A 25,090-nucleotide genomic window follows, 5' to 3' on the forward strand; every position below is an offset into this window, starting at 1 on the left:
AATGGGGGCCCGGAGAGCCCGCCCCCGTCCCGGCCACCCCCGCCCCCGCCCCCGCCCACTGCCGACGTCCCCGCCCTTTCCCCAAGGGTGGGGGCGCCCTCTGCCGGGGCCAAGGGGGCGCCCAGGCTTTCCGCGCGAAGGGACTGACAGATCCACACCGCTCTGTCAAGACAGAAAAGCACGTTTTATTGGAAATCTGAGCGGCAGACGGGAGTCTGTGGGGGCAGGGCTGGGAAAGAGGACAGTCCAGATGGAGGTGGGCGCGCGGAAGGTGGGTGGGAGGCGTCAGGTGCCAGGGGAATTCTGTGTGGGTGAAAAGGGTAAGAGGCAGGAGAGCCCTCCAAGCCCCCTATCCCAGCCCTTCGCCCCCTCCTCCTCCCCCCTCCCCCCTCCAGCCTAGTCAGAGCTGCAGGACCTGGCTGGCTTCCATCGCACCAGGTGTCTCTACCGCCTGCGGGTGGACAGACCTAAGGGGGAACACATAGAGTTCGGATAGCAGGAGGGGCACCCCAGCTCCTCTGGAAGGTGGGAGCACAGCAGGGCAACTCCCCGACCTCGGGTTTCAGATCAAGCCCCCCGCTCCACGCGCCCACGGAGGACCAGGGAAGGGGTTCTTGGAACCAGCTTGCATCCCCAAACACCCGAAGTCTCCCCAAACTCACGGCGGATTGAGCTGCGGAAAGTTCCCTCCTCTTCATCCGGTTCCCCAGTCCTGAGAAAAGAGATGCAGAAGGAATTGGGGATGGAAAAGGAGAGAGGCAGCTACACCCGGGAAACCCCAGTGCAGCCCCCATTTCACAGACTTGTGTACTGAGACCCAGAGATGGGCGAGGAGCAGGTTCCGGGCCGCCAGAAAATCCAGTGCACCCAGGAGCAGTTTAAGTGTTTGGCAGGAGGCGCTCCAGGCCGGTAACAGAGAGTACCTCCCCGAGTGCTGGAGAAGGAACTCGAATTTGGAAAGGAGGTATAGCCAAAGCGACTTGAGGGCAGATTGCCTGGAGACGGCCTAGGTTAGAAACCTAGAGCCTTCATCTTGCAGTTGAGCGATTTGGGGCGTGTGACCACCTTCCTGTGCCTTGGTTTCCTCATCTGTAAAATGAGGTTAATAAAAGCACCTGCCTTATAGATATGGTGTGAGGGGTAAATAACACATCATGAAACAGCATCCTGCACGTGGGACACACCCAATAAATACTACCTTTATTTATAATAACATCTACAAGTATCTTAATACCGACAAGGTATTCATACATTGCCTGGGCTTTACATTTTTATTTAAGGATGAATCAGAGAGCTAGAAACAGGACTCCGAGCTAAACTGGGCCGCCAAGTGAGGTGATCTCATTTCGCCGCGGCTCTTTCTTTCACAGCACTTACGGCGCTTCGTGATTTTATATTTGTGGGTCTGTTGGAGCCCATCGCCACCGCCCCCACTGGGCCGGACGCTCAGCCAGGCAGGGAGGGCGGTTAATTCGTGGCTTGGTCCCAAGGCCTGGCTTGGGGCTGGACACGTAGTAGGTGCTTGATACATATTTGCCGAGGGGTCTCTCTGGCTCTGGATTGAGTGGACTTCCGGCCTCACCCCCAGTGCTCCTTCAGAGCGGGAGTAGATGAGTGAGAGCCCAGAGAGGCTTCTTACCTCTGCTGCTGGTTGAATTTGCACCGGCATCTTCTGCCTGTGGGTGGGGGCGTGGGGAGGAGTGCGCTGAGATTACGCTCTACGCGGCACAGCGAGCCAGAGCTCGCGCTCGCCAGGGCTGGAGCGGCGGGGGGGATAAGGGTGGGGCAGGGACAGGGGGGTGCTGGGCCTGCAATAGAGACGCGGCTGGCCCGAGGGAGGAGTAGAAGGGGCAGGGCGGAGCCTAGGGCAGGGAAAAGGGAGGGGCATAAACAGGGGCGGGGCCGAGGGCGGGACCGTAAACGGGGCGGGCCCGGGGGCGGTGATAGAAGCGGGGGCGGGGCCGAGGGCGGAGTAGAAGGGGCGGGGCCTAGAGCTGCGATAGGGGAGGGGCATAAACAGGGGCGGAGCCGAGGGCGTGAGGCCGGTGGGGGGCAGAAATAAGGGCGGGGGCCAAGGGCTCTGATAGGGGCGGGGTTGGAGGCGGAGCGGGGACTGGACGGGGTTGGGACAGACACCCGCAGATTCGCGACTGGAGTCTGGGTAGGGGTACTCACTCAAGATGATGAGTATGCCCAGGATGAAAAGGATCCCGGCGATAATGAGGCCTCCGATCCGCAGGGATTGGTAGTCTGTGGGCAGCAAGGAGGAGCGTGAATGCAGGGAGGGGAGGAGGAAGGATAGTAGAGGGGCAGAATGGGGAGGAAGGGGCAAGGAGGAAGGATGGGGAAGAGGAAAGGAAATCAATGAGAGGAGTAGGGAGAGATGTGGGAGAAGGGGGATCAGGGAGAAGAGAGGATGTAAAGAAAAGGGAGGGGAGGAGGTGGGCAAGGCAAGGAGGAGGGAGGAGACAAGGGAGTAGGGAAGGATGATGGTGAGGATCAGGGAGAGGAGAAAGGCAGGTGGCAGCAGAGGATGAGCCATAAGATACTAAGAGGTAGAAGGAGAAAGATTCAGAGATACAGAGAGGGATGAAATAGAGACCAACAGAGAGACAGAGACAGAGGGAGATCAAGACAGAAAGAGTCGGAGAGCCAGATCAAGAGAAAGAGAGAGAATGAGAATGACAGAGACATAAACACTGAGAGTCTAGAGATAGATGGAGACAGAAACAGAGAGAGGTGGGGGGAGGGGAGGAATGAGGAGAGGACAGGCGAACCCAGCCCAGCACCCCCTAATTCCCAAAGAAAGGTGCCCCTCCCTCCCTCACCATAGGTGAATGGGTCGTGTTCCTGTGGCGCTTCTGGAAAGAGAGAAAGAAATCAGGGTCGGATGCTTCCTGGGATCCTGGACAAGGAGGGGCATAACGAGACCTTTTGGGGTTTTACATTCCTGGGCCGAGAGTCTGGGGACTGCTGGACTCTGAGCAGGCTGCCTACCCTCTCTGGGTCTTAGCTGCCCCGCTGCACTGTCCTGGGTGGAGCAGCAGGCACCTAACTGCCTCAGCTCTCCGTCTCATTACAGGTTGTCTCTGATTCCGTCATTCACAGGCCTCCATCCCGCCCTCCACCTTTGCCTGACCTGGGGCATCCTCTCCCCTCCCCCAGATACCAGCCTGTGACTGAACCCCACGTGAGACCCCAATTTCCTGGTGCCTCAACTGACTCAGTTCAGATTGGAGTCTCCAACTTGTTTCTCTTGCAGAGTTTCCCCTACCCTTGCCACCCTTGGGGCTGAAGTGGGTAGTGGGCTGCCTTCCCCGGACTCACCTGCGTTGACCATGGCGAGGAGACCCACACAAAGAACCAAGATGTGGCTGAGAGATGCCATTGTCCTGGGGGACAACAAGGGTCAGGAAACCTGTACCCTCATTCCCCCACCTTTGGGGCCTGAACTCTCTTCAGGGGACTGTCTCTGTTAAGTCAGAGACAGTCCAGGGACTTAATTTCAAAAGCGTCCATCATCCAGGTTGGTCACCCTGAGAAACAGAGGCACCCTCCTGCTTCACTGGGACACAGCGTCACGAAAACAACCCACACCATGGGGGTCACAGAGCAGCAAGGACAGGGGTGAGACACACACACAGTCCACAGGGACCTCCCGCAGGCCAGGGCCGTCCCCACAGCAGGCCCCAGATTCCCCATGCCTACCCTGGATGCCTTGCCCCACCCAGGTGGAGAGACAGACACGCTGCCAGGGAAGAGGCAGCCAGGACATGCCCAAGGGCCCACCTGCCCACACACCACAGCCTCACCGCGTCCGTTAATATCCCAGCTCTCCTGCCCTCAGCCGCTGGCCCACTCTCTGCCTGACCCTGGGTATAAATATCTCCCATTTCACCCTGGAGGAATTTGCCTCGCACAGGCCACCATGGCAACAGCCTTCCTCCCCCCCCTTGGGGGTCACGCACAACCCTGCCCGGGTGAGGCTGGGCTGCCACATTGCCATGGGCTGCCCCCGTGGGAAAGGCCACCCCTTCTCCTCTCCTGGAAGAGATGAGAACAGGGAAAACGTCCCCTTTGCCTGCCTCTGGGTGACATCTTTCATGAACGGACAACGCCAGGCGAGTGACCTGCGGCCCAAGCCAGTGGGGCTGAGAGATAGAAGACAGATGCCAGCGGCAGGAACGCACGCACACATGCACACACGCGCGCACACACACACAGTGGGGCTGGAATGGAGACGACGCCCACTCCCTAAACTTCTGGTTGGAGCAGGACATGGGGTGGAGACCCAGGCACACGTTACTCCTTATCTGGGCCTTCTGCACCCCCAAACAATGACGCAGCCCGACCTACACCCTACACACGTGAGTGTCCAAAACCCACACCCAGCCAGGGTGCACGTGCCACAGCAGGAGCAGGGAGGAGCTGCACCCACACTTCCACCCCTGGGAGAACCCCAACGTCCCAACCACACTCCCTTCCTCTTGGGTCTGGCCTGCCTGGGAAGCCACTCCTGTTCCCAAAATAGGCGGCCCAGCCAGGCCAGGGGTGAGGCCTGGAGGGGAGGGGCAGGGGACGCTCACCCCAGTCAGGCTGTCCCCTGCCGAAAGAAGGCCCCAAACGTCCGGCTGTGCCCTGGGGCCGAGCACTTTGGACCCCCTGGCCCAGAGCTGGCCGCGCTGCCCTCAGCCGTCTCCCCTCCCCGCCCCACCCCACCCCTACCCTCCCCAACCGGCAGCTGTAACTGGAGCCGGGCTGGAGGGGGGCCAGGGGGCGGCCCCCAGCCCAGACCGCCCTGGCCCGCTAGGTTAACTCTCTCAGCTCAGAGGGAGGAATCGTAGGCAGCCAGCCGTGGGGAAAGCTGGGGAGAAGAGGTGCCGGCAGGGAGGACTGTGTTACAGGCGCACAAACACACACACACACACTCACACGTGAGCCTCGGCCGCACCTCAGAGGGCTTCGGAGCTGGGAGGGCAGGGTGGGTGTCAATGATTTTCCACGCTGCTCCCTGGGAACTGGGCCCAGCCTGGGCTTAAGGTCACCTGGCCTGAGTGCCTAGGAGTCCACTGACCCCTGACCCCAGGGTCCTGCGGGGCCCTCGTCAGCACCACAGGGCCGTTTGGAGGGCATTTCAGCGTGTATGTAGGTTGTCTTCTACTGACTGTGAGGTCCCCCAGGGGTACACACCACACACATACACACACACAGAAACCCAAAGACCTGGATAAACAGGCACAAAACAAGACAAATACATGCATGTCCATACATACAAATCCAGAATGACACACCCATAGAGAAGCCCAAAGACACTCACCAGCACTCCTCACACCAGTCACAAAACACCAAGACAAACACACTTGTATACACACAAAACACACACGTGTTCATTGAGATGGATGCCCGTATAGAGGCACAAAGACACAACCACACAACTGTGCACTCTTACAAATGGTCACAGAGATACACACTCTGGCGAGGACAATACTGACAAATGTCTGTACAGAAACACACCAACACATGCACACTAAACATAAATACATTCAAAGGCACCGCCACAGCCAGCACTCCTACACAATCTCAGGCATGTGAAGGCACAAAAACTGTGTACATTTGTACACAGACACACACACACATTTATGTGGGCTCATGGAGAAGCAGAACACTGTCAAGGACACAGGTATACAACCAACCACGCCGTGGTTTCATAACCATAAAAACAGACACATACACACACACATCCTCATGCACCAGCAAACAGGCACACAGCTGGTCATACAGTCGCAGACATACAGGCCTACGCTCTGTGTTCACACCCTTGGAGACACCACCAAATGTACGCTGATGTGTTTAGCCCAGAACCTCCCCGTCCCTGAGCTCATGTGACCCCTAAAACCCCCTGGAGGACAACACACCTGGCGTCCTCATGGGCAGACCAGGTTACCAGGCACTGGTGACAGAGAAAAGGGGGATCAGCTCTGGGCTCTGCCATTCCTAGTTGTGAGAGCTCGAGCAGCCCAAGAGACCTCTCTGTGCCTTGGTTTCCCATCCTACAAAATGGAGAAATCACTAAGGTAATATGTATCACCCTGGGCCAGGCTCAGAGGTCTCTGAACCTGACGTTGTCGTTTTTAAAAATATATATTTACTTATTTATTACTATTTATTTGGTTGCGCTGGGTCTTAGTTGCAGCTCAAGAGCTCCTTAGTTGAGGCACGTGGGCTCCTTAGTTGTGGCATACAAACTCTTAGTTGCGGCATGCATGTGGGTTCTAGTTCCCTGACTAAGGGTCGAATCTGGGCCCCTTGCATTGGGAGCTCAGAGTCTTAAGCACTGTACCACCAGGGAAGTCCCCTTGATGCTGTCTTATTATTAACTCCATTTTAGATATCTGCAAACCAAGGTTTAGCAAAGTGGAGATAATTCTCCCAAGGTCCCTCTGGTGGTTAAGGACAGAAACTGCCCCCACCTGAAAGAGACCTGAGCCCAGATACCACACTCTGCAGGACACAGATCAGGAGCAGGCAGACGGCTCACACCCAGGCACAGGTGGCCCTGACACACACACACACACACGCGCGCGCGCGCGCGCGCGCGCGCGTGCACGTGGTCTCAGAGGACCCCAGCAGCTTCAAAAGTCTCCCTCATGAGCCTCTGCCCCTTGTGGCCCTATACCCCAGAGTCACCAGCAGTCCCTGGTTAATGATAACCCTAATATTTATGTAGCCCTGGGGAGGGATGACAGAGGAGCAAGGGGGGCCAGCAGGGAGGGGGGCACCTGGCTAGCTCTAGCCAGTGCTGGGGTCCCTCTCCTCACAGGGCCAGCTGCTCCAGAGTGGAGAGGCCCAGCCATTTTCGGGCTGGGTGATGGGCCAATGACTTAACCTCTCTGTGGCTCAGTTTCTCCTTCTGTAAAATGGAAATGATAATACTATTCAACTCAGAGGGAGGTCGGGATGATTATCTGAAATGATCCATGGAAAATATTGAGAACAAAGCCTGGCACACAGTAAGTGATCACAAAAAAAAAAGTAAGCTGTCACCATCATCATCCTTGTCATTCTTCTCATCATGAACAGGAGGGAAAACCCTGCTGGGCTGAACGCTCTGTGAGTATGGATTTAGGCCCATCTGTCTCCCCTCGGTGTCCCTGGCCCAAAGCTCTTTATCTATCTTTCTCAAAGACCCTGTAAAGAAGTTTATCATCCCTGCTTTATGGCTGAGGTAACAGAGACCTGAAGGGCCTTGTTCAAATCACAGAGATGTTCAGGTGCAGGACAAGCCCTTGGATCCGGAATCCACCCCAAGCTGGGGGGTGCCCACCCTGCTCTGAACACTCTCTCTCCTCTCGGATAGAGGAGGAATTCTCTACACATCTGAGAAGTGGGTGACACGATTGCCCCATCTGACAGATGGGCAAACTGAGGATCAGGGATGACCTTGATATGAGTGACCCCACCTGGTGTCAGGGTGGTCACTTTTAATACTTTTAAAAAATATTCAAGTTTAATAATTTATGCTTTACCAGTAAGACACACATTTCTACTTTTCTGTAAAAGGCGTTAGTGGAACAGTCCTGAGTATGCCGACCCGAAGCTGACCCAACGCTGCCTGGGCCTCATCTGCCCGCAGCTTTGCCCGGTGCTCTCCAAAGCCCCGACTAGCCCGCGTGCCAGGCCCACCCCGTGCCCTGCTTCGTGACCGGCGACCCCTAGCTGGTGCTGTTAGGTCCCTTGTCCTCCAAGTGTTCTGGGTGTGTGCAGCAGTGCCAAGAGAGGCTGTGTGTTCTCCTCATGCCTTAGTTTTCCCATCTGTAAAGTGGGGGTTAATAATACTCCCCACCTCAAGGGGTTGTTGTGAGGACTGAGTAAATTCATGTCAAGACTGATGCATAGTAAGGGCTCAGTGAGTATCGTTTCTACTACTTCAGATTGGGTAATATCATTTATTTATTTTTCTTATTTAATGAACAGAATCTATCCAAACTGCTAAAAGCTTAGTCCAAACGAAAACAGTCAGTATCCATGGGCTCTGATCTCCAAAGGAGGAATGCAAAATCATACTGGGAGACTGTGCAGCCAGCTGCCTGGGCTTGAGTCCTGGCTCTGCCTCAGCTCGATAACCTAGATCTCAAATGACCTGACCCCTCGCTTCAGTATTTCCATTTGTAAAATAGCTGTATGATGTATCAGCCTCGGAGGGCTGTAGTGAGGTCAGCACGAGCTAATAGATGAACTTGTAGGACGCGGCGTGGTACAGAGTCAGTGCTGAAGGAAGGGGATGGCATCATTACCATCCTTTTTCCCTTGGGTTGGCTCCCTACCCCTAAGTGAGTGGTGGGTACTCAAGGAGTTAATTTCGGGCAAAAGAGGTTGTGCGTTTGGGGAAGGGCGGCTGCCCTGCTGAGTGTCGCCACCAGAGGGAGCAGCTGGACTTGAGCTGGTCCCTCCAAGCCTGGGTGCCAGTGCCCACCCAGCCCTACTGGAGCCAGGGGAGGGGGCTGGCTGGGAGTGGCCACCGCGGCTCCAGCCCTTGGTGGTCTCTCCTCCCACCCCCCTCCTGCCTGCAGAGTCATCCGGTCCCCACCCAGGTGACAGCCTCCTCACACTCCATGAGTGGGGTGGAGTGGGGAATCTGGGGAGGGGGCTGGCCAGGAGGGGCCAGGGCAGCTCCAATGCTCCGCAGCCCCTCCCCTCCCATGGGGCCCTCTGGCCCCTTCCCAAGGGCTGCTCTTCCTATGGCCTCTGACGCCCTCCTCCTTCTTGCCCTGCTTTGCCTGGAGCACCCGGTGCCCAGCAAGGCCCTTTCCCAAACCTCCTGGGAGAAGGGACGTGGGAGGAGGGGAAGAAACTTCCAAGGAGCTGGAAAGGGGGGGTAGGGAGACAGAAATAAAGACACCAGACAGAGGGAGACACACACACACACACACACACACACACACACACAGAAAGAGAGACCAACAGACAGAAGGAGACAGAGAAAAAGAGAAACAGAGACAGAGAGACAATTCAGATAGAAATAGAGAGACAGAGATAGAGAGTGGGAAGCAGACTAACTCACGGAGTCAGAAGTATAAAAAGGGAGAGAGACAGAAAGACAGGGAAAGAGAAATAAACAGAAAATTAGACACTAAAGAGATACAGGAAGCAAAGCAGACTGAGGAGAGACCAAGAAAGAGGAGAGAGAAGCCAGGGCAGAGCGTGCCAGCGGGCGGCATGGAGGGTCACCTGGCGTGGGAGATGTAGTGGCCGCGACCTGGGCCAAGCTGGGTGGGCAGAGAGAAGCCGGTGCCTCGGTGGAGGTCAGGGGGCATGGGAGGGGCAGGAATTCTGCTGCTGCTGCTGGCTGGGGTGGGTGTGGGGGGGGCCTGGAGACCCCCAAAGGGAAAGTGTCCTCTGAGTTGCTCCTGCTCTAAAGACAGTGCCCTGTGTGAGGGCTCCCCGGACCTGCCCGAGAGCTTCTCCCCGACCCTGCTGTCGCTGTGAGTGTCCGGCCCTCTGGAGGCCTCAGGCTGCGGATGGGAGTCCTGGGACCCCAGGGGTTGGGGGGCAGGGTGCTGGCTCCCCAAGGAAACAGGGACCCATCAGGATCTTGGGAGGGGGGCAGCAAAGGATGTCGGGAGGCCTGAAAGGGGGCTGCTGGGATTTGGAAAGGAGCCGGAGGGAAATTCCAAAGGGCAGGGTCAGCATCGGGGCCTGGGAAGAAGGAGAGCCGTGGGGTGGGCTGAGCGCTGCCAGGATCCTTGCCAAGCGAGGAGGGCAAATGCCTGTCTCCCCTGGGAGGTAGGGGAAATACACACACCCAGGGTCAGGTGGCATGCCAGGGTCCCCTCCGCCCCACCCCCGGACACAGGAGACAGCTCTGGGATGGGACTGGCACACTGGAGCAGTCTTCTCCTCGCCCACCATTGCCCACATCCCCAGCTCACTCGTTAGGACTGGAGTCACCCAGCTGAAGGCCGGCAGCTTCCTGAGGGTACCGTCACTGCACCTGCTGTGAGTGGGGCCCAGCTTAGCGACGGCCACCTGAGGGAGGGGGTGTCCGTGCACACGCGCGTGGGGGAGTGTGCACACATACACGTATGTGCGTGTCCATGAAAGCATCCGTGTCACACACATACTCACGTGGCATGCGTATGTGTGTGTGACCGTGCCCACGTGGGCTGGGGTTGGGAGGGGGCAAGGTTAACGTGTCAGGTAGGGAGCAGCAACCCTGGAAAAATGTCTTTCTAACCTCCTTGCCAGCCTCTTCACATCCAACTCCTTCTCCGTGATCGAGGACGATGCGTTTGCGGGCCTGTCCCACCTGCAGTACCTGTGAGTGAGGCCAGAAGATGGGGGCAGGAATGGGGGCCTGGGAGAGGAAGGCGGAGCCCCTCTGTGTCTCCTAGAGTGGGGGAGATAGGGGCTTGTTGCCCTGGGGAGGAAGAGTCTGCACAAGGGACCGTCTGGAGGGGGCAAGGGTCCTGGCCTCTTGAGTGGGGTTGGGGCTTCTGCTCAGCTGCCCTCTCTGTTTCAAGATTCACAAAAGGCCTGGATGACCCATGACTGTTTCTGGTCCTCCCTGACTTTTGGGAGCCCAGGAAGGTTACAGAGAGGCCAGAGATAAAGAAGTGTTTCAAATTAAGAGGAAACTATTCTGAGTTAGTTGGTGATGGTGGTACTGATGGTAATGGTGGTGATGAGAGTATGACTGCGCCAGCATGACTGCTGGTGCTGGTGGTGATGATAATGGTGGTGGTGTGCAGCTGCTCGCAGGGAAGTGGTGGCATTATTGAGGATGGTGGAGTGGGGATGATTTTGATAAAAATGGTGGACCCAACGTGATGGTGCTGTTGGTGGTACGGATGATGAAGTTTGAAGGGTTGGTGTTAGTGATAATTATCAGTGTTCTGGGCATCGGTAATTATTGTATTGGTATTGGTGATGGTTTGGGGTAGGATGTCGGTGTTGGCGTAACGGCAATGTTGTTGGTGTGGGGTTTGGTGGTGATGGCGGAGATGTTCGTACGTATGGAAATTGCGGCAGTAGTGGTGCTGATGGGTGATGATGTGAGTGCTGGGGGTAAAGGTGACGTTTCTGGTGTTGGCAGTGCTGGTACCAGTGCTGAAGCTTGTGATGATGGTGGCATTGGTTTTGGTATTGATCACAAAGGCTGTGTTCTTGGTGATGCTTACCAGTGTTGCCGGTGTGGGTTTGGTAATGATGGTGTTGGTGTTGGTATTGATGATGGGAACGGGTGGTGATGGTATCGGTGACAGTGGTGACATGGTATATTGTTGGTGATGACGATGGTAGAGGCACTGGGCGTAATGGATGATGGTGGAGGTATGGGTGGTAATATTGGTGCTAGTGTTGGTGTTGGTGATCAGGGCAGCAGTGGTGGTGATGGTGGTGGCAGTGTTCACGGTGAGGCTGGCAATGACCATAGGGCCAGGTTCTTGGGTCCTGAAACTGTAGGCTGGGACCTTGCTGAGGAGAGGTTCCTGGGAGGTTTTCCCTGGGATCGTGCAAGCTGTTGGGGGAGAATTGGGCACATTCCAGTGGCCTATGGCTTCCATGGGGTGAGTTCCCCAAGCACTGCAGGGCCACAGCAGGGAACCAAGGGCCGCCCCCTGACCCCACCTTCCCTCCACAGCTTTATCGAAGACAATGAGATTGGCTCCATCTCTAAGAACGCTCTCAGAGGACTCCGCTCACTCACACACCTGTGCGTGCCCCCATCGCCCCAGCCCTCCCTGACAGGCACCCCGCACCCATCACCCAGGCACACAGCGTATCCTGGGAGCTGCTGATGGTTTCTCCTTCTCTCCCTCCACCAGAAGCCTGGCCAATAACCATCTCGAGACCCTCCCCAGATTCCTGTTCCGAGGCCTGGAGACCCTGACTCACGTGTGAGGCTCAAGGGGGCTGGGAGGGTGGGGGGATTTGGGAATGTTTGGGTGGGGGAAGGGGACATCTGTGCCCACTCTTGGTTGGCACAAATGAGTATGACTGCGATGGTTCCTACATATTTTCCACACCACTCGGGGGCCCTATCCTGAAACCTTGCCTGGGGAGGGGTGGGGGGCGTGGCCCGCGGGGAGTGGAATCCGGGTCGCAGCCCCTCCCCGGCCTCTTGCCCCAGGGACCTCCGCGGGAACCCGTTCCAGTGTGACTGCCGTGTCCTCTGGCTGCTGCAGTGGATACCCACCGTGAACGCCAGCGTGGGGACCGGGGCCTGTGCCGGCCCCGCCGCCCTGGCCCACATGCAGCTCCACCACCTCGACCCCAAGACGTTCAAGTGCAGAGCCATAGGTGGGGGCTTTCCCGGTGGGGTGGGAGGGACAGCAGGTGTTCCCAGAAGAAGGTGGGAGATTGGGGAACGGCTGCCAGGGCTGAGGGGCTCACCTCCTTCCCTGCTCTGCCCTTTCCTGGCTGTGAGTCTCCTGAGCAAGCAACATCACCTCCCTGAGCCTCAGTTTTCCTGTCTGTAAATAGGGGTAATAAACAGTGACATAGGGCTGCTGTGAGACTTCAGTGATGTACTTGGCGCAGGGCCTGGGAGGGGAGGCCCCCATAAATGTTCATTCTCGTCGTTGTTGTTACTGATATAAAATCGACCATTTAAAAAGTACTTCCTATGATCATTTTGCTTTTCCACAAATATATTTTGGTACCTTTATGGGTACTGGGCAAAGCAGAGAGCACAGCAGTGATGAAGCCAGTCCTGGGTCTTGCCCTCACAGAGCCCACAGCCAGAGGCAAGCAGAGAGGGATGGCCCAGAATGCTCAGGGCTGGGATGGGGGAAGCACAGAGGGGTCAGGGCCGGGATGGAGGGAAACCGTGGAGCTACGGGAGCCCAGAGCCAGAGCGGGGGCCAGGCACAGCTGGAGGGTCAGGAAGGAGTGGACATTTGAGTTCAAACCTGAAGACCATTACTAACATCATCATCATCAAAGCTTAAGACATGCTTTTGGTCTTTGGGATTCACAGAACAAGGGAGTTTAACTTAGTCACTCTTCATTCCATTATTCAACACACAGTCACTGAGGTCCACTCGGTGCCCGTCCCTGTGAGAGGCAATGGGCACACTGTGGTGACCAAGATAACCCTGGGCCTTGGCCTTGGCCTCATGGGGTCACAGTCCTGGGGGTGGGGAGACAGACGTTAAATAAAACATTGCACCAATAAGTGTATGGTACACATTGTGATAAACACAGGGGGTGATGAGAGAGTTTAGGCGGTGGTCCTGCCTTACCTGGGGCATCGGAGAAGGCTTCTCTGAAGAGGTAGCACTAGCTGTGGATGTAGCTAAGTGGAGTACAGAGGAAGGAGCCCGCATGTGCAGTGACCCCCAAGGCAGCACAGAGCTTGTCCTGAATGAGGGTCAAAGGGAGGCACGTCTGGTTTACGGGAGTGAGGAGGGAAGGACACAGATGAGGTGGAAGGTGCAGGGGCCTCACTCTGCAGGACTTCGAAAGCCACAGAGAACAAGGTGAACTTTATCCAGAGGGCTGTGGGAAGCCATGGAGGGTTTTGAGCAGGGAGAGACATGATTTGATGACCATTTTTAAAAGATCCCCTTTGGATGGGTATGCTCAGTGGTTTGGTTCATTGCTTCAACCCTGGTCCCTAGGAGTAGGGCCTGGCATGTAGAGTGAAGTATTGTAGACTGGAGTCCACCACCCGGCTCCACCGCCACCGCACTGGGCAATCTGGGTGCACCGTTACCAAAAATGCTAAGGTGCTGTAACAGAGAGGCTGTCAGTAGCAAGAATTAAAGAAAACAGAAGGGTCTGAGGTGAGCAGTCCAGGTGGGTGGGGCAGCCCCTGGGTGTTATCCTGCTTTCCACGGCTGAAACCGAGCTGTGGCCCCGTCCATAGGCCAGTTCACAAGGAGAAGGGGAAAGGGCCAAGTCCAGGATGAGCCGTCTTCCTACAAGCAAGGCAAGCACTACAACCATCACTTTGCTTTTGTTCCACTGGGAACTTGGTCTGGTCATGGCCGCAGCGGACCTCAGAGGCTGGGGGGCAGCATAGGGGCAGTGCTGGGCTAATGTGGCCTCTGGCTGGGCAGCTTTGTGCCCAGCTGCTATCCTATCTCATGGAAGATGGGAAGGGTGGATTTGGCGGGACAGCTGGCTGCCTGTGCCTCTTAGCCTCAGTTTCCTCATCTATAAAGTGGATATAATAACAGAACATAACCCATAGGGATCTTGTGAAATTAAATGAATGAATAAATGGTTACTTCTAAGCAGCTCTTTGCTGATGCCACGCAGCTTAGAGTACCGCCACGTTGTTGTGAGTTAATACGTCCATAGGTAAAAAGATTCCACTGTATGTCCCTACGAGGTCGACACCGTGGTGGTCCTCACCTCAGAGGTGTGCAAAGCGGGACTCAGTGATGAGGACCGTGGGGTGCCCCTGGCCTGCCTGACTCTCTCCCCTCCCCGCTGCACCCTCTCCCAGAGCTGTCCTGGTTCCAGACGGTCGGCGAGTCAGCGCTGGGCGTAGAGGCTTTCTCCTACCAAGGGGAGCCCCACGTCGTCCTGGCACAGCCCTTTGCCGGCCGCTGCCTGATCCTGACCTGGGACTACAGCCTGCAGCGCTTCCGGCAGGAGGAAGAGCTGTCTGGTAAGCCCACTCCCATCCTCCAGCCTGCCAGGTAGCTTGCCCAGCTCGTCTGACAGGCGCCCTGCTCCCCGCCTCCCCACAGCGCCCTCGGTGGTGTCCTGCAAGCCGCTGGTGCTGGGCCCGCGACTCTTTGTGCTGGCCGCCCGCCTGTGGGGAGGCTCGCAGCTGTGGGCCCGGCCCGGCCCCGACCTGCGCCTGGCCCCGCTGCAGGCCCTGGCTCCACGGCGGCTGCTGCGGCCCAATGACGCCGAGCTCCTGTGGCTGGACGGGCAGCCCTGCTTCGTGGTGGCCGACGCCTCCAAGGCGGGCAGCACCACGCTGCTGTGCCGGGACGGGCCCGGCTTCTACCCGCGCCAGAGCCTGCACGCCTGGCACCGGGACACGGATGCCGAGGCCCTCGAGCTGGACGGCCGGCCCCATCTGCTGCTAGCCTCCGCCTCGCAGCGGCCCGTGCTCTTCCACTGGTTTGGGGGCCGCTTCGAGAGGCGCACAGACATCCCCGAGGCCGAGGACGTCTATGCCACACGCCACTTCCAGGCCAGCGGAGATGTGTTCCTGTGCCTGACACGCTACATCGGGGACTCCATGGTGAGGCTGAGCCCAGTCCCGTGGGGCAGGCACAGGCCAGGCCTGACCTGCATCGGCAGACTCCCACTCAGGGCTGACCTTCCAGCACTGACCCCACCTTGCGCACTGGCCTCTGAACTCTGACCCGCCTCACGGGCTGAGCTTCCTAATGTGCTGACCTTTGAGCTCTGACCCCACCCCAACACTGACTCCAAGACTGTGACCCCTCGAGGCTGGCTGACCCTAAACCACTCCCCATCCCCCAACACTGACACTGGCCCCGAGATTCTACCGCCAAACTCCAACACACCCCAGAAACTACATTTAATCACACCCTGAAGCCCCAGGGCTGACGGCCCACCCCCTCCAGCACTCTCTCTCTGGAGTGAGGTACAGCCAGGGGGAGGGCTCTGGGCCTAAAAGGCACTGATCTGACGCAGGTGTTCACAGGGTGTCTGCATGGGGAGCAGACTGTGGGCACAGGGACAGGAGCAGGGAGATCAGGAAGACCAGGAAGGAGGCTGTGTGATGGTCCAGGAGGGAGGTGACTGTGGCTGGGCTGGAGGGCAGCCAGAATAAATGAGAGACATAAATACCATGGTAGGTGAAACTGACAGATTCCAGGGCTGACTGATTCTATGTGGGGTGTGAGGGAGAGAGAAGGGCTCAGAATGACTCCAAGTCGGTGGCCTGAGCAGCTGGGTGGTGACATTTATGAAGATAAGAAAGCTGTGGGAGTTTGGGGACCTGCAGGCCTCTGTTCCCAAGCTGTCCCGGGTCCTCCAAAGCCTAGAGGACCACTGACGGGCAGGCCTGGCCCTCTTGGACCCCAGCCCTAATAAGCGGCCACCCTCCACAGGTCATGCGCTGGGATGGTTCCATGTTTCGCCTGCTGCAGCAGCTTCCCTCTCGCGGCGCCCACGTCTTCCAGCCACTGCTCATCGCCAGGGACCAGCTGGCTATCCTGGGCAGCGACTTCGCCTTCAGCCAGGTCTTCCACCTTGAGCCTGACAGGGGGCTCCTGGAGCCACTGCAGGAGCTGGGGCCCCCAGCCTTGGTGGCCCCCCGGGCCTTTGCCCATATCACCATGGCCGGCAGACGCTTCCTCTTCGCTGCTTGCTTCAAGGGCCCCACACAGATCTACCAGCATCACGAGTTAGACCTCAGTGCCTGAGACTGGAAGGGCCCCTGGACATGGCTGGCAGAGGGCTGGCATGGGGAGTCCTGGGCCTCTGGATGCCCCATTGCCTAGACTCCTGGTCCTACTCAGAGGTGACTGCTGGTCCTGTGAGATACTGACCACAGGCCAAGTTCCAGGCAAGAGCTGCTCGTCCAGTCTTAAGCAACATCTTGGCTGGAGGCAGATGACCCCTCCCCCTCCAAGAATGACTTGGGGGCTCAGGCTGGGGCACCGCCACACGGAGACAGTACAGAAATCATGGGGGGCGGGGGGTAATGTGCAGAGCTCCATGAGGTCTGGAAGCGCCCCGCTCAACCCGCTCTCAACCCTCCTATTCCCTGTAAAAGTACTACGGAGAGGATAGCTTTCCTTTTCCTTCTAAACTCAATCCAGCCAATCGCTTTTAGTGCCCGCCTCCATGACGTCATCAGTAGCTGGGGAGTTTTCCCTCTCGGGCTTGCTAACTTCCTCTGCTGCTTGTGCGCATGCCTGCTGCCGAGGCGGAAGCCCAGCGTGTCTTCCCTGTTGCGCGTGCGCAGGGAATAGGCGGGAAATTGAGAATTGTTGCCGGGAGTCCGAGGTACCCGTCCTCGGTCGGTGAAAGGGGCGAGGACAGAAAGTGTACGAGCTCAATAAACGCGCTGTGCACCCGCCTCACCGGTTGTTGTGGGGTCTTTGGGAGAGGGTGTCTGCTGTGGCATGGGGGTGGGGTGAGGGAGGAGGATTCGTGTCCCAGGAACGGTATTATGGGGGGGGGGGGGTGTCCCAGGGTACATTTTGGCTGCCCTTGTTGAGCTTTCGCGAGGTTTCTAAGGAGTGTGTGCTCATGATTATGGGGGGCCTAGTGGGATGTCCAAGGGATATAAGGGCATTATTAGGGGACAGGTCACGGGTTTATTGTTGGTCTCGTGTCTTATGTATTGTAGGAGATACTGCGGGGTGTTTTGGAGGATTTTAGGCATTTTTATGGCTCTTGGGGACATTTTGGAAGTCTTATTGGCTATTGGAGACTGTCTCAAGGGAGTTTAGGGCTTGTTGGAGTTCTCACACCGTGTGGTCATTATATATTATTGGGAGTATCATGGGGAATCATTTAAAGGTCTTACAGGAACATTTGAGTGTTAGGAAGGGTCTTTTATAATAAAATGGGGTCTGAGGTGAGTCGGAGGGTCACTATTATAATCATAAGCTATCTGGCTACTCCTGTTGTGACAGGATGATCCCACATCCTAGTTTTCCTGGGAAGGTCCCACTGTCCACCTGAGTGTCCCAGCATTCCATCTGGCTAGAGCTCCCTTTCACTCTCAGAATGTCCCCCATGTGGCTACTAGAGCATTTTAAATGGCAGATGTGGCTCCCATGGCCACGGAGGCAGAGGTCAGGCCCCATGCCGTCCACCAGGTCGTGAGGAAGCAGGCCTGTGGGCTTGTCCCAGTGGAGAGATTCAGCTGCCAGCTTCCATGCTGGCCCCCATGCACATCCACCTTCTCCTGGCCCCCCAAAACCCCAACGCGCACATAGGGAGTTTCGAGGCTGCTTGGGCATGAGGCAAGATCATTTAAGAGTGAAAATTGAACAAAGACCCCCTCCAGTGAGAGATGAGATGGAGCCCTGGCCAGGTGGTCTGAGAATTCCATCCTGGAGTTTAGGATCCTGTGCAGAGCCAGGACTTGGGGAAAGAGTGGCCCTCGGTGCTCTTTCCACTGATCCATCCTCAACAGTTATGCTCAGAGCCTGGGAGAGGTGACAGGGTCAGCTTGTGAGAGTGGATCAGGTTATATCTCCCCAGGGTGCATACACACACACACACGCACACGCGCACACGCACACACACACACACCTCATACCCTATGTCCCAGTCAGCTCCATTCTGTCCCTGTCTTACCTGAAGTGATGAGAGGTGGGGCATCGCCTGGATAGTGACTAGGGAAAGAAAAGTGATGAGATCTCTGTTCACCCCCGTTCATCCTCTCCCTCAAGGCTAGAGGATTCTCAGCTTGCCCCGACATATCTTCCTAGCTATTTTCCCACAAAGTGGTACCATCCCAGGGACCAAAGCATTTCATGATTGGAGGCCCTCTGAGGATTCATGGCTCTGAAGAATAAACCTGGAAGATCTCAGTAACAGGAATTCGCCAGGGCAAGACCCAGAAACCCGGCCTTTTTTTTTTTTTTGCCAAATTTAGCTCTTTCCCCCTGAAAGGTGTCTGTCCGGTATGAGGCAGGCACACTGCCTGGAACCCATCTTACCGGGGCTTCCGGCTGAACTTGCATTTGCATTTCCCACCTGTTAGGAGAGAGGGGAACATCAGGGGAGGACACCCACCGCCCTGCGCTGCCCGCTCCCCCCCCAGCTGCTCCACTCACTCATGAGGACGATGATGCCCATGGCGCACAGGACCGCTGCGAAGATGAGCCCGCCGACACGGAGGCTGAACCAGTCTAGGAGAAACCCAGAGGGGGCCCTCGGTGCCAGCCTGTGCCCTCCTCATCCAAGCCCCCAACCGCTTGACGATATGCATTAGGCACCCCTGATGTGGGATACAGCAGTGGAGAGAACAGACCGCCCTCCAGCCCCCGCACTCACTTTCCAGTCTCTACACAGCAAGCGACAGAGATCTAACGTGGAGTTAGGTAGAGAGAAGCGGTCTGAAGACATATAAGCAGGGCCAGGGGACGGAGAGTCAGAAGACAGCTCTTTTAGGGAGAGTGGCCAGGGGAGACCCGGCTGAAGGGGCACATCTGAGCAGAGGCCTGAGGAGGGGAGGGAGGGAGCATGGGGCGACGTGGAAGAAAACGTGGGGGTGGTTCTAAGGACCAGGCTGGCATGCCTGGTTGCCTTAATCCCCTGTGCTTACTGTTCAATGCCCCAATCCTCGTCCCTGGGTCACCCCCATCAGACCCTCACTCAACCCTGTGTGGGACCGTTGGCACGAAATCGGTCTGAGGGGTGAGTGGGGCTGCAAAGGGAGGGGCACAGGCTCTCACCGTAGTAGAAAGGACTGTTTTTATCTGCAAGGAAAGAAAAATAGGACATGAATCCAGGATAAGAGTGGGGATGCAGGGGTCCTGGGGGAGACTTTGGGGGCGGGACTGGTGGAAGAGTCGGTCTGACTCACCTTCCGGGTCGTTGGCATCCAAGGCAGGCAGGCCTGGCGGGGAGAAGCAGGGTAGGAGAAAGATGAGGGTGCTGGCCTCTGCAAAGCTGGGGCCAGGGCCGTTGGAGCTCTAGGCCTCAGTGTAGGGTCCCCTGATGGACAGTTCCCCACCTCCCACGGGCACAGGGGTCCAACCCCAAACTAGCTCCTCTGCACGTTCCACCTCGGAAATGAGGGTTTCCCCCGAATCAGCCCCACACCTGCAATAGGTTTTCACCTGGGTGGCTTTGGGCCACCTAGCCAGCCTTTGGCCTGATGTTTCCAGACACCTGGCTAATCCACACCCCCTGCAGAAACGAGCGATGGTCTTGTCAAGATGACAGGTGGCTTCAGCTCCCAGGCGATCTCAGCCCTCATCTCCTGGTTCTGCCAAGTCCACATCCCACCCATCCCTCACCACCCCCCTTACAGTGACTTACTAATTATAAACTTAATATGCTTTATTTAAAAAGGCAACTTTACATCACTACCCTGAATGGAATGGCAGTCTTGCCCAATGTAACTGATAAAAATAGATACAATGAGGGCTTCCCTGGTGGCGCAGTGGTTGAGAGTCCGCCTGCCGATGCAGGGGACACGGGTTCGTGCCCCGGTCCGGGAAGATCCCACATGCCGCGGAGCGGCTGAGCCCGTGAGCCATGGCCGCCAAGCCTGCGCGTCCGGAGCCTGTGCTCCGCAATGGGAGAGGCCACAACAGTGAGAGGCCCGCGTACCGCAAAAAAAAAAAAAAAAACAGGTACAATGAAAGCAAAGGACTAGGTTTGAATTCTGGCTAGAAGCAGTGGGCTGCCTTAGCTCTGGGCCTAGGCTCTGTTCTTTCTTTGTTAAAGGGAGGTTCATATTTTTAAATTATATTTAAAGCACAAACACATGGTGCTTACTCTGTCCCAGGCACTCTTCTAAGTGCTTTGCAAATAGTAACTCATTTAATCCTCACAGTGACTCTATAAGTAGGTGCTACTATTGTCCAGATGGGGAAACTGAGGCACAAGGGGCTTTGGTAACTTGCCACATAACCTTGAAACCCTTACCTCTCGTAATCAAGTGTTAAGAAGTGTTAAAGACACAGTAGCCCAGAGCTGAGCCTTCTTGATGTCACCAAGGAGACATCAAGACCACGCATGACGAGCTGTGTGAGCCTCTGCTGTAAGAGGTCCTCCTTTATGTGTTCCTTGAAATCACCAGTGTGGTACTTCCCACCTTCCAGGAGATGCTGTCCTGAGACTCACCACCCCACAGCGCAGGCAGAAAGCACGAGAGAGCCACACACAAGCGTGGTCACCACCCAGCTGACGGGGTCAGGGGAAAGGCAGTCCAGGAACGGGCACTCACCTGCCAGGAGGACGAGCAGGCTCAGGGCCACCTCTTGCATGTCGGAGAGCTGGCCTGGAGGGATCTAGGGGGGAGGTCCAGCTTTAGCAGGGCCACCGGGATGCCTGTGGTTCCCAATCCCCTGCTGCTGTGCTCCTTATCCAGGGTACACAGCTCACCCCAGGGCAGAAAGCCTGGCCTTGAAACTCCGCTGGGCTGAGAGATAAGAAGGAGCCGGAAAGTGCAGTGGGGGCTGGGTGAGAACGAAGGCCTACGGGGGAGCAGCAATAATAACTCACTGGACGTGGACTTGAGGCTTTAAGTGAATTGCCCTGGCAACCAAATGAGGAAGGTGCCGCCAGCTGTTATCCCCATCTTACAGATGTGGAAACTGAGGCTCCAGAGGTGAAAGTGGGTGCTCAAGGTCACCTTGCCAGGAAGCGGGATTTAAACCAGACCTGGCTCTGCGGAGGCTGTTTCTAACTCAGGGCTCTCTCAGGGCCTTGGGGTGTTTTGGGAAAAGGGGTGTTGGGAGCCAGGTGGCAGGAGGCCTTGTTCCTGGGAGTGTCTCCCATAGACAGCTCGGAGCCTGCCCGCCCTGCCCAGACTTCGCAGACCTTGGGCTGGGCCAGGGCTGGGGACTGAGCTGGCTCCTCTTGTTGCTCTGGGCAGGATGTGGGGAGGAGAGAACTCAGAGAGGATGGGGGAGGGGGAGGGGGAGGGAGAGGGCAGCCCCAGCGCACCCCACCGTCCTGCTTCTGCCCCACCCCTGCCCATCCCACCCCAGTCCTCGGTCCTGCCTCTACCCCTACCAAGCTCCTCTGGCAGCAGACAATTCCTCTTTCCCCAGGTAGGCCTGTGCAGCACAAAGAACACTCCGCCGCCCCCTTCTTGGTCCGGTATCAGTCCCCCTGTGCGTCCCCCTGTCCCCTCTCCCGCCCCTGCCCCACTGCCACAGCATACATTGTCCCAATCTTGATAGCAAGAGCTAACACTTAGATCCACCCTGTGCTGGGCACCGCCAAATGACCTTGCTGGGTTTTCACTCATGTAATCCCCCAAGAATCCCGGAGGCCATTGGTTATACGCCCCATTTCACAGACGGCAAAACACATACCCTCCCTAAGCCTGGTAAAAAGCCCATTGACATTGCCTGCTCTGTCTCCTTGTCGGCAGCTGGAGAGCACGTCCCGTGTCTCTCTCTCTCTGGCCTCTATGTAACCCCCTCCCTGAATTTCTTTCCTGAGAACCTTCTTAGCTTCCCAGTTCATCCCATATACCAGACTCACAGTTTTAATTTGAGCATTCATTTCTTTGAGCATTCAGGCAGGAAAAGGGCCTGCTTTGGGGAACATTACTAAGGCGTTTAAGACCGCCCCCCTTCAAATTTGGGGTGGTGCGGGGAGAGTTGGAATGTGTATGTGAGCGGGACAGCCTAGTGGCTCCCAGCACAGGTCTGTAGAAGGACCACCTGTAGTCTAAAGCGAACACGTGTGGCTTTGTCACCCCACGATCACACTAATACTAGTAATAAGAGCAGGTGCTGATTGAATGTTGACCCCACACCAGACACTGTTCTCAGCTCTTTGCGCTTGTTCATACATGTAATCTTCACAGCTTGATGAAGTTGGCACTATGATTAGCTCACGTTGCTGTCGCAACCCTGTCACCCCTGCGAATTCAGCTTAATGCTCTATACTGTCACCCGGGACTCAGAGTCTCAGCGCTTAAGCCTCTTTCCATGGGAGCCTCCAAGCCTCCCTGGCCGGTGAGGGCTCCATTCACCCCCATACAGCCCCTCCCCAGGCACCTCCCAGCATCCCCAGCACAAGGGGCACTGATGGGTGGTCTCAGCCGTACCCCAGCCCCTGCACGACATTTCCACCCTACTGTCCCATGGTGTGGGCTGCTGGGAGCTGGCATCCGGGCATCTGCCCTCTCCTGCCCTGTTCGGGCTGTTATTGGAAGAGGCCCCAGGGCAGCTCCAGAACCGACTGCAGTCGGTGTGAAGCCTTGGAGAGAAAGGCAGCCTGCAGACGGAGGCTGCGCCCACCCCTCTCTGCTCTTTCCTGGCCCCAGAGATCCCAGTGCTGGTGTGAGGACTTTCCGCCGTCCACCCCCTACTATCGTTCTGTTTCTCCATGATGGTGGCCAGGCCCTTCAGGCCTGAGCAAAATGACTCCCTCGTGTCCCTGAAGTCTCCGCGCCACCTCCCCATGTTACAGCTTCCCCGGGAAGCCACCAGCCCCTTCCCCTAGAGGTCTCCAGGACCCACACATTCCCAATATGCGGACACCCTGAGCCCACCTAGTCATCTACCCATCCAGCCAGTCTGATCCTCCCGATCCAGATACTTCTGTGCTACTCAGAACCCCCGACCTACCCAGACCCACCAGTCTAACAGACACCCCAGTCCCATCTGTGGGCCTTACCCTCGCCCCAGCTGGCTCACCTGGCCTCCTGTGTGGTGAATGATGGGGAGGGGGGCTTGCTCTAATCTGCTCCCCCAGCAAAGGACCTTGAAGGGGGAAGGTTCTAGGGGTCTTTAGCAGAGAGCGGTGGAGGGAGGGGCAAAGCCAAGAAGGGGTTGGAGGGAGGGGGCCCCAGCCCCTCACCTGCGTGCTCCCCAGGCTGCGCGGAGGTTCAGGTTCCGGGAGAGAGCGGGGCTGCTTAGCCTGGGTCCTGCCTTTATCCGCAGCCTCCACGCCCTAAGCAAACCTGGGCAGGTAGAGAACTAGTCTGACTCCCTAAAGCTCAGGGGCTCTCTCACCTCACACCTGCTCTTAAAGAGACAGTTCCAACCCCCAACCACTAGTGGCAGGGAGCTCCCTGGGGTCTCTAGGGTCACAGCAGCCTTAGGCGAGGCAGAAGGAGAATACGATGAGGGCTGGAACTCTGCCCCTCACATCCAGAGAGGTGGCTTTCTCCAGCCACCTGCCCCTCAGAAAAGGACGTGGAAGGAGGAGGGGCTCAGGTCTTTAACGGCAGAGCTTCTGCCTGGCGGGGCGGTGGGGGGAAGGCCATGCTTTGTTTGTAATAACCTAATCTCTTTTACTTAGATTGTGTGTTGTCCTTGGAGGGGGGATGGGTGGCCATTGCGGGAGATCTAAAGTCCTCCTCCGGGCTACTTGCTGCCGTTGACACAGTTTGAGGGTCAGCAGAAGATGCTGATAGGACCAAGGTCATGAGGTGGGGACGGGATACACGGGGTGGGGGGAGGGGGTGTGTGAGGGGGCGGTGAGCTGTTGGGCCGTAGACCATGACCTCTCCCCCATCGTGCCCATCATGGCCTAGGGAGGCTGGGATCTGGTTCCCAGCACCAGGCAGACCTTCCCAGCCTGGGTTCTTCCCAAGGGTGCTGGGAGCCAGATGTCTCCGCAGTGGGTGTTGGGACGGGGGCTGCCTCTCACCCCGGATAAGGGCATTGCACTGTGCAAGGCTCCCTTCCCCTCCCTCCTCCCTCTCTTGTCCCTCCTCCTCATGGCATTCCTTCCAGCTGGGGTCTGTGCAGGTCCCCACTTGTTCCCCGTTGGGGTGCCCCCTCCCCCCAATTCCGCCTTTTTAGACAGAGGGACTTTTGTCTGGGGGCTGGATGGAGAACAAGGCGCCTTTGAGTGGCTGGCGGAGGATTGGGGTCACGGGGAGGGGCAGGGCCTTCCTAGGGTGGCTCTGCACTGGCCACCAGCTGGACTCCAGGCGACCCCCAACACCATTGCGGGGGGTGGGGAGGAGGGTGCAGGAGCCAGGCCAGGGAGAGGGTACCATGGGGAGTGTGGAGTGCTGGACAAGGAGAGGGGGTTTTGAGGTCAAGGCTCTGCTGGGGGCAGGGAGAAAGGACCCCTCCCCACTTCTCAGCAGGGAGGGGGAAGGGTGGGGCAAGGAACGCCCGCCCAGCTACACGCTTTCTTTATGTGGGCCCCTTGGGCAATTTCTCAATCCCAGGCCCTAGACTAGGACAGGGTCTCCCTACAACTCCCACCAAGGAGGGGCCAGTCCCTGCAAAGAGTGGGGTTCAGTCAGGGTGGGGCTCAGTCAAAGCAGGAGGTTCAGAGGGAGATAGAAACAGAGAAGGGGAGGCATGGTGGGGGCAGATCCCAGTCCAGCTAAGGGGGTCTTTGTGTCTGGTCAGATAACATCTCTTGCCCAGACATTTCAAGATTGCAATGTTCCTTTGAAGACCCTTCTGGTGGTCTTGGGGGTGGGGTGGTGTCTCCCTCTGCTGGGAAGTCCAGGAACTGCGTGCGTCCGAGACAGAGA

General features: G+C 57.2%; 3 protein-coding genes across 9 annotated transcripts; 1 reads left to right on the forward strand and 2 right to left on the reverse strand.

Annotated features, from left to right (window-relative positions):
- Positions 1-165: 165 nt before the first annotated feature.
- FXYD1 (FXYD domain containing ion transport regulator 1) lies at positions 166-4,974 on the reverse strand. Of its 7 annotated transcripts, none has more exons than XM_082677761.1 (7): positions 4,933-4,974; positions 3,328-3,392; positions 2,829-2,861; positions 2,176-2,250; positions 1,640-1,676; positions 663-712; positions 166-467 (listed from the first exon to the last, which is right to left on the reverse strand). In XM_082677761.1, exons 2-7 carry the CDS (start codon positions 3,386-3,388, stop codon positions 445-447), a joined length of 279 nt encoding a protein of 92 aa, XP_082533887.1. In that variant the 5' UTR covers positions 3,389-3,392; positions 4,933-4,974; the 3' UTR covers positions 166-444. The 7 variants fall into 7 exon arrangements, with proteins under 7 accessions (XP_082533887.1, XP_082533885.1, XP_082533882.1 ...); XM_082677759.1 differs by lacking the exon at positions 4,933-4,974 and adding an exon at positions 4,587-4,744; XM_082677756.1 differs by lacking the exon at positions 4,933-4,974 and adding an exon at positions 4,086-4,131.
- A 4,338-nt stretch (positions 4,975-9,312) lies between these two features.
- On the forward strand, positions 9,313-16,358 carry LGI4 (leucine rich repeat LGI family member 4; the record flags this gene model as incomplete). Its single annotated transcript, XM_082677957.1, has 9 exons — positions 9,313-9,482; positions 9,925-9,996; positions 10,246-10,317; positions 11,639-11,710; positions 11,823-11,894; positions 12,128-12,297; positions 14,453-14,617; positions 14,700-15,205; positions 16,044-16,358. 9 exons carry the CDS (start codon positions 9,313-9,315, stop codon positions 16,356-16,358), a joined length of 1,614 nt encoding a protein of 537 aa, XP_082534083.1.
- Positions 16,359-18,047: 1,689 nt separating this feature from the next.
- Positions 18,048-20,969, reverse strand: FXYD3 (FXYD domain containing ion transport regulator 3). Its single transcript, XM_082677911.1, has 7 exons — positions 20,855-20,969; positions 19,484-19,516; positions 19,353-19,376; positions 18,732-18,806; positions 18,615-18,651; positions 18,250-18,287; positions 18,048-18,098 (listed from the first exon to the last, which is right to left on the reverse strand). Exons 1-7 carry the CDS (start codon positions 20,892-20,894, stop codon positions 18,079-18,081), a joined length of 267 nt encoding a protein of 88 aa, XP_082534037.1. The 5' UTR covers positions 20,895-20,969; the 3' UTR covers positions 18,048-18,078.
- Between the last annotated feature and the right edge of the window lie 4,121 nt (positions 20,970-25,090).

Source organism: Grampus griseus (genome assembly GCF_964374135.1).
Source record: "Grampus griseus genome assembly, chromosome: 19".
NCBI classification, from domain to species: Eukaryota; Metazoa; Chordata; class Mammalia; order Artiodactyla; family Delphinidae; genus Grampus; species Grampus griseus.

What these genes read in the sequence shown, in the direction of transcription:
- FXYD1 (XM_082677756.1), bottom strand. Translation starts at nt 4,105, where the DNA reads ATGAAAGATGTCACCCAGAG. An exon ending in ACACGACCCATTCACCTATG is followed by an intron (nt 2,251 to 2,828) that starts GTGAGGGAGGGA and finishes TGCTGCCCACAG; the next exon opens with ACTACCAATCCCTGCGGATC. An exon ending in AAATTCAACCAGCAGCAGAG is followed by an intron (nt 713 to 1,639) that starts GTAAGAAGCCTC and finishes CTCTTTTCTCAG; the next exon opens with GACTGGGGAACCGGATGAAG.
- FXYD3 (XM_082677911.1), bottom strand. Translation starts at nt 20,894, where the DNA reads ATGCAAGAGGTGGCCCTGAGCCTGCTCGTCCTCCTGGCAG. An exon ending in CCTGCTCGTCCTCCTGGCAG is followed by an intron (nt 19,517 to 20,854) that starts GTGAGTGCCCGT and finishes TCTCCCCGCCAG; the next exon opens with GCCTGCCTGCCTTGGATGCC. An exon ending in AAGTTCAGCCGGAAGCCCCG is followed by an intron (nt 18,288 to 18,614) that starts GTAAGATGGGTT and finishes TTCTTTCCCTAG; the next exon opens with TCACTATCCAGGCGATGCCC.